This window comes from Clytia hemisphaerica, unplaced genomic scaffold (genome assembly GCF_902728285.1).
Source record: "Clytia hemisphaerica strain Z4C2 unplaced genomic scaffold, Clytia hemisphaerica genome assembly, whole genome shotgun sequence".
Classification (NCBI taxonomy): domain Eukaryota; kingdom Metazoa; phylum Cnidaria; class Hydrozoa; order Leptothecata; family Clytiidae; genus Clytia; species Clytia hemisphaerica.
The window spans coordinates 26,449-34,106 of NW_027103394.1; the positions used below are offsets into that span (position 1 = coordinate 26,449).

Here is a 7,658-nt window from a genome sequence, read left to right on the forward strand (position 1 = left end):
AAGGAAGTGGTGAAGGATATTGAAAATCAGAACAATGAGACAATCATAAAGCGGTAATTATAGGGGGGGCTCAAGCAGTTATTCATCATCACTATGCATGATTATCCATTCTGTAGTTGGATATTTTATTTGACAGTTCCAAACTAATTTGAAATGGACATTATATTGGACAGTAACTAGATTGTGATAATAAATTCCATACATAACTGCTTGATTCCCTCCATAGTTTCCTAGTTTTAGTTCCATACTTGTCTTCTTTTTTTAATTTTTTCTTAGCATTGTTCTTTCTATTACTACTATTGATAGATTTGTGTTAGCGAATACTAGTCTTGCAAAATGTGAGCATGGTCTTTAAAATCCAGGATTTTTCATTCCTTTGTTCAACTTTCTAGAGTTTATGGCACCAATACATCATTGACTTGCCACGATGAAACTCGAAGAATGCAAACTCTTGAACCCTATGCCACTTCAATCAGTATGCCTGAAAAAGCTATTAGACCTTCCGTTGCAAATGCTGGTAATGTCAAGAACTACAAATTTGACGATGGTATGATTGAAGAGGTATATATTACATGATATTGCATTCATAGATAAGAAAATCAGCAGATGTCAGCAATATTTCACTCACTCTGGAGAATCATCTTTTTGCGTAGACTGCTGCAATGATGTCCTTTCTAACTTTTTCTTCCTTTTTAGGGCAAAGAGTTGGTAGAAGCAGGAGAAGAAATCAATTTAACAAGATTAGGTCTGAAGTATCATCTAATGCACTCCGAGACAAAAAATGTACCCGGACATATCAGTCAAGTCACGAAAGAAATTCTTCTCGCGAATGGTGTGGACGGTGACAAGATGAAGCTTGGAGCAACAAGTGGGACGCGTCGTCGTAGGGCCAAAAGAAAGTACGTTTTTTATAAACATTACAGGTTCTTTCAAAAAATGAGAATTGAAAAATGAAAAAAAAACTCAAAGTGCTATAAATATGAACTCTTAATCATTGAATTAAGGGAATACTTATTAGATTTCGAGGTATAATCCCACTTTTTTTCAAATTTTACGAGTTGAGTATCGTCGAGGATTCCATACTAAGAGTTTTTTATGTAAGTTTATGATATTTTTTATCAACTTCGAATCAACTTTAATCTGTGGATTTGCAGGATTCTCGACACCAATATCCCGGTACCGACGGACGAGAGCAGTTCAAAAATCAAGACTCGCCTCAAAGACGCAGTAAACAATGTAAGAGTTGTTTTCTGATATCTGATAATTTATAGTTAATTTGAAAGATTTTATTAGAAGGAACCTAAAAGTAAGCACACCCCTTTCTCACAGACCTGGTTGTATTTTTTCAGCCAGAGGGTATAAGAATAACGGACCAAAACTCAATGGGGATAGATATTCTGATGTTCTTTAATGGCTGGGGATTAGAACTCTATTGTTTTTAAGTCAGCAAATTCAGTGGGGGTGGAAAAAATAGCACAATATTAGGGCCTAATAATTAAAGTAGGAAATTAAAACAAATTCAGAAAGTTGCGTATTTTTTTAAATTTTCTTTAAGACAGATTTAATGGGTCATTTGGTCATTTGGGCCTTCTAATTTTGGTGTATTTTGTTATTCCTTTTTTTATTTTTTCTCTAACTAACCAGGGAGAGTATCAAACCGGCGAGCAAATCGTACCACAAACTTACGAACGACTTACGTTTGATGAGAATGATAACGTTGAAGTTGAAACATTCGAAGTTTATGGTAAGGACATATCTTCATTTCTGACCACAGTTTGATTTAAAACCCACTTAGAGGAGTTGGTAGAAGGAGGAGAGAAAATCCATAGCCGTCTTTATTTCTAGCGATGGATTGTATTGTGGCAAACACTTGTCAAATTTTCAGCCTATGATGTAGATGCCATATTTACGAGCTGAAATGTGTTGTTTTTTATAGGAAGGAAATTCGCTATCGAAGTTATACGCCAGAAAATGTTGGATAAACACTCAAGATTCATCAGACCAAAATCAGACGAATTCTACGAAAACGCCGGTTTAGATGATATGAAATTGGAGTACGCGCGCTTAAATATGAAGCTTGACGAAACACACGATATACGGGAAATGGCTAACAAATTGAAAAAGCTACAACGGACAAGAAACTTGGCTTGCTGGCACGACACTTCTTGCATTTCTAATGCTTCTCATTTCCTTGTTTTGTTGAATTGCGTCTACGATGAAGCGATATTTTACACAAGCGAAGAATTTGCCGCGTTGACAGGTAGGTTCAATTGTTTTATTTTATTATTTGAATTGCGAGATTGTTTACTAATCTTTCGCAGATATTGTAGGTTTCTGATAAAAGAAAAGAAAAGATGAAATGAATTTGAAATTATCAGTTGTATTTTGTTTTTGTTCTCCCAATCTATTTTCACCGATCGCCATCAATTAGGAATACGCAACTCATTTTGAATTAACATGTAAAAAATTTCATGAGCCGAATACTTTATCGGGGAAAACTTCGTCAGAAAAACTACCGTACGATTTTATAAAAACAAGTCGATCACTTTGAAATTTTGAGCTTTTCTTTATTTGGAATGTCGTCAAAAAATAAAAGTTGATTTAACCCAAATTTTAACGACGAACAAAGCCGTAAACGACATCACTCTTACTTTAAAACAATACCTGAGGTCTTTATATAGACTCCTTTTTTTATGTGCAAGACTTTTGTGTCCAAATAGGCAATCTTGTTTGTAGCGCTGACGCCGTAGATCATTTGGCCATCGCATCTCCATATTCCATATAAAATCACTTGATTCAAAATATTAACTCGCAAAATTTTCTAGACACGAAATCAGAATTTCAGATTTTCAGCCCTGCTTCCTAAGCAAGCCAATAGAAAAACGATGTAATCTTATCTACGCTTTTTGAATAACTTGTGGAATGTCCTTAGGTTAAACAGTATCAGAGATTAATTAAGTTTTGATTAAATAATGTTTTCCGTTATCGGGGAAAAAAATGTCGGAGTTTTTTTTTGTCGGGGAAAAATTTCGTCACCTAGAGGCATTTTCGTCACTTTCCCCCGACCAAAATTTCAAATTCGTCACTTTTCCCCGACTAAATTGTCCAAATGAAATGGTTTCCTTTTCTTCCAGAAAAAATCCGTTCATGGGGGGGGGGTGGAGGATGAATTGTCCAGGGGTATTGAAAAAATACCAAAAAATTGCAATGTCCAGGGGTAATTTTTTGTGTCCACGGGGTTGATTTGATGTTTGTCCCAGGGGTATAATCCGTGTCCAGGGGGTTAAAAATCAAAATGTCCACGGGCAATTCATGAAAAAAATAATATATCCTCCACCCCCCATGAACGGATTTTTTCTGGAAGAGCCCAATTCGACGTTTAAAGCAATTTTAATTTGGTTGGGGTTTAAAAAATCGTTTTGGTCGGGTGATAAAATATCGGGGAAAAATTCGTCCGGGGAAATTTTCGTCACCCCATCAAAATTTTCGTCACTTTCCCCGACATTTTTTTCCCCGATAAGGTATAACACGAGTTTAAACCTACGTGCGCAGGGAATAGTCGATTTACAGTAAGTTCGCAATGGAATATTTTTCATTTTTAAGGGACACTCTTTGACATCCCAGATCTTGTTGAAAGGCCGGAGATGTATATACTGGCAAGGTGTCCGTCAAACGACCAGCAGCTAATGTATAGTTCAATACGTTTTGCCGACATCGAGGAGATGAACAAAAAACCCATCATGTTCAACGGCGCGGAGATCAACGATAGAATGCGATTTTTCAAAGGTTTTTTTATCTATTTAAATTTATTCGTTTCCGGGAATACATGTTTTTTATAAGCAAGTGTCTATATCAGGCTCACATTATGCTTAGCATTCTATTGTTCTCAAACAGTAGAGCCATTGTTTACTCTCAGGTACCTAATATTCGGGGGACCTGCTAATTAATTTTTCGAAAATTTTCCACCCAGGACCATGCGAGACTCCTTGATCTTGATGAGAAATGAAGCCACTTATTTCCCATCCAGAACTCCGCGCGTAGTTTTTACACAAACGCCGGATTGAAACTAAAATCTATCGCTAGATTTAAAAAAGTGTAATCCTCCAAAACAAAGGAACCACTAGATACAATCCGTCGTCTTGATTACGGCGCGTTCTATGCGCGTTTTGGATGGGAAATAAGTAGCTTCAATTTCTCTTGCCTGAGAAGGCTTGAAACTCAATGTACAGGACATTTATATTCCAACCCCTCCCCCCATTTATTGATTCTTTTTTTGAAAGTTCCACCTTTTGACCTAATTCTGCTGTATTACAGGGGTCACACTCGGCATTTCAATTTCGTTATTCGTCAAATTTTGTTTTGAAAAGATATTTTTTCAAGCCAGAAAAAGAAAATTTTTTTACAAGCACACCCGATTTTAGATTAAATTTTAAAGTAAATCGACACAAAAATTGTTATATTCAACTATTAACTATTAATGTAAAAATTTATAACAAGATTATTGAATATTTTGCTACAATTTAGGAGATGCTCCAGCCTGTCAGTTGGAGAGTGGTCACAAAAAAGGAGGAAATTACTTTTGTTGGGGTTGCGAGTGCAATTCTTTCCGCTGCCACGACCTTCAATACGCATTCAATGCCACCAAGATGTCGCTCGATGACAAGTGTGAGAAGTTGAACATGACTGAGGTCGGTCGGAAACTTCAAAGCGAAGGTGCTCTGCACTACAGTTCCTGCCTGAAAAGTCACGAAGCCCAACTTGAACTCCATTTACGCGATATTGTTGTTCCTGTCGAAAGTCGTGTTGAAGATTTGAGGAAAGAGATCGATAACGAAATGAAGGGAACACACAGAATGCCAGCTCTGTTGCACAATACTGGCAAATATCGCTTTGCTGAAGTTGGAATGTGCGATTACGAGGTGCTTCCAGTCGAACCATTGCACGCAATAGGTCACCATATCAATAATCTTTTCGAGGAAATCCCAAGACACCTTCCGAAAAAAGAACGGGGCGTATTTGAGAGAACTTTGAAAGCTGCTTTTTCTTCAAGGCAAGTCAAAGAGAGGGAAAGATTACCGAAATGCATTGCTCCAATTAACGACGGCCGTTGATGGACGAATTGATGACAAGATAGTCCAGATTCTGATTTCTCTATGCGAGATACAGGAAATCCTCTACTCGAACGAGAGGTCCGCTGAATTGATTTTGCGGCTGTACAACGTGACATTTGTTCATGCCATGAAAATGATTGTGGCTTTCGAAACGACTGAGAAGTTGACGAAGCGAAAATTGTTCGGCCAGTATTTTCACGCACTTGTTTGCCATGCTTCAGAGCAATTCCGCATAATTCCAATGCCCTCATCGAATGCCGAAGATGAGGAAAGGTTCTTTAATTTCCTCAAAACATGCACGAAGTGTACTTCCAATCATCATCCGGAAAATGTCTTGGACAACTGCTTTATTCGCTGCCAAGTACGTGAAGAAATCAAGTCCGACAAGGATGGCTGTAAAAGAAAAAAAAGAGAGTCATCAATCTCTAAGTCTGGCAAGAAGCTTCCACCCAAGACCGAAACTATAATCCCTTTCCGATTCATCACAAAGTTCCCTAGGATATGGCAAGCTCATTTAGAGAGGATAGCTGATTTTTTAGTTGTCAAAGGGATTTGGACAGAAATGACCGATGGCATCAAGTTTAGCGACCTGAAAAAGCTCAATCTCCCTATCAGTCATTTTCGAGATACAACAATTAAACAGGAGTTAGTCCGTGTTAAAGAAGTGTGGTCAGATCTCCTCAAAAGCTCTCCTACTCAAATTCCTGCCTATGAGATCATTGATGATGACGGAAAGAAGACAAACTTCCTTGTAACCCTAAATCATTTCAAAAAACAAGCTGAAAAAGGTAAGAAATTATATAGTTTCTTCGAATAAGGTTCCAGCAGAAGTATAAACTTTGTTTTACTAACATTCCAAATGCCTGCTTCAATTGAATGATAATTTTAATAGAAACCTATCAGCACTTTACTCTCAGAGTTTTCAAAGTTAGAAAGACTTCCAATTTCTTTATAGCAAATTCGACAAAGCAAAAGAAGGTCGATCTCAACGTTACTCCCTCAACTATGATCGCAAACATGCAACTGAAGAGCCCACCTGAATTAGGTACATAGCGCCACATAATGTGGTCTTTTATAAATGCACTTTAAATTAAAAAAATTCAACTAGGTCAAATACTTTATCTTCTCCAGTGTAAACCTGGACAGGATTCAAGAATTTTAAAAATATTTCTGTTTAGGTAAAACCAAGACAACGTTTGCATCTTCAACTCCATGCAACTCTATGGGCCAGCAAAAATCTTGTGAGTTAATTTTGTTTCAAAAATACCAGACCGAGGCAAATAATTACTTTGGTATAGACAGTACCAATCCTTTAGCATCATCAATCTTAAAATGAAGATTTAACAGTTTCCTTGATTTTATATTGTGCAATATTTTTTTTTTAGCATTTCCCAAGTATATCAAGTCAAACTATACTGGAAAAAATGTGGCTGAAGCTGCTAAAGTTGATGGTAAATTCTCCATTATAAATTAGATTTTAAGGGTTAAACATATTTCTCTGCGTGCTACCGATTGCTCTTCAGCAATGTATGAAACAATCTGTATCTTTGTTTTAGACACACCCATAGATCTTCAAATTTCAGATGTTCCCATGTATCATACCCAGGCAACCCCTGGACCAAGTCATGAACGTTCAAGTAAGTTTCACAAGTTTTATATTTTCTAGCAGTAAAATTATTTCTTACCAATGTCCAATGTACACTGTCACACCAATTTTTTTCATTCATAACATTGCGACTTATGACATTTTTAACCTTAAAAAAAGAAATTTAACAGAATGAATTTTTCTTGTAAATTTTACCAGCAATAAAAATCTTCAGTTTCAGACGTATCAATGATACAAGACCACTCAACACCAGGACCAAGCCATGATAACTCTAGTAAGTTTCACCAGATTTCTCTAGCTTGATCTAGAACACTAAGAATATTTGTTTTACCTATTTCAGATTTTGGTAAACTAGTTCTTGTATTTGTAGCATCGCAAAAGCTGATCACAACTTCAACCTGAGAGGAATTAGATGACATCGTGTTAAAAAAAATTTAAAACCATTTTTTTCAGGTTTATCAGCAAGTCCAGTTGTTTTAACCCGAGGACCTAATCAAAATTTATCGAGTAAGTTTCAATGCAACACGCAATTCATCAATTCAACTAAATCCGCATCAACTTAGTGTAACAATGATTCAAGCATTTATTTTCAATTGATATGCTATCTAGAATTAATAAAAAACCCATAACACTATGCATAATCATTGTACTGTGTCATTTAGATCAATCAATCAATCAAAAAACCCCAATTCGCTGCCCAAGTGATGAGACCCAAAGTAAGTGTTTATATAAAGATAAACTTGCTTACCGTCATATTCTTGCTTAAACTGCTTAAAAATCCATTACTCGTAAACAATGTCTGACTTGGTTGTCCTGTAAAATGAAAAAAAAATTATTTTATTCTTCCTTAGGTGAAGAGAAACATGCACTCTTACGTAAAAAATCCTTCTCTACCAAAGAGCTGCTAAATCAGGTGCTAGGAGAAGAAAGCTTGACTAATA

The 7,658-nt window shown here is 36.4% G+C and overlaps 1 protein-coding gene across 1 annotated transcript; it reads left to right on the top strand.

Moving 5' to 3' along the window:
* Positions 1-361: 361 nt before the first annotated feature.
* On the top strand, positions 362-1,254 carry LOC136824936 (uncharacterized). The gene is made up of 3 exons (XM_067080922.1): positions 362-561; positions 697-899; positions 1,155-1,254. The coding sequence occupies exons 1-3, from the start codon at positions 442-444 to the stop codon at positions 1,252-1,254; spliced, it is 423 nt and encodes a 140-aa protein (XP_066937023.1). The 5' UTR covers positions 362-441.
* Positions 1,255-7,658: the final 6,404 nt, after the last annotated feature.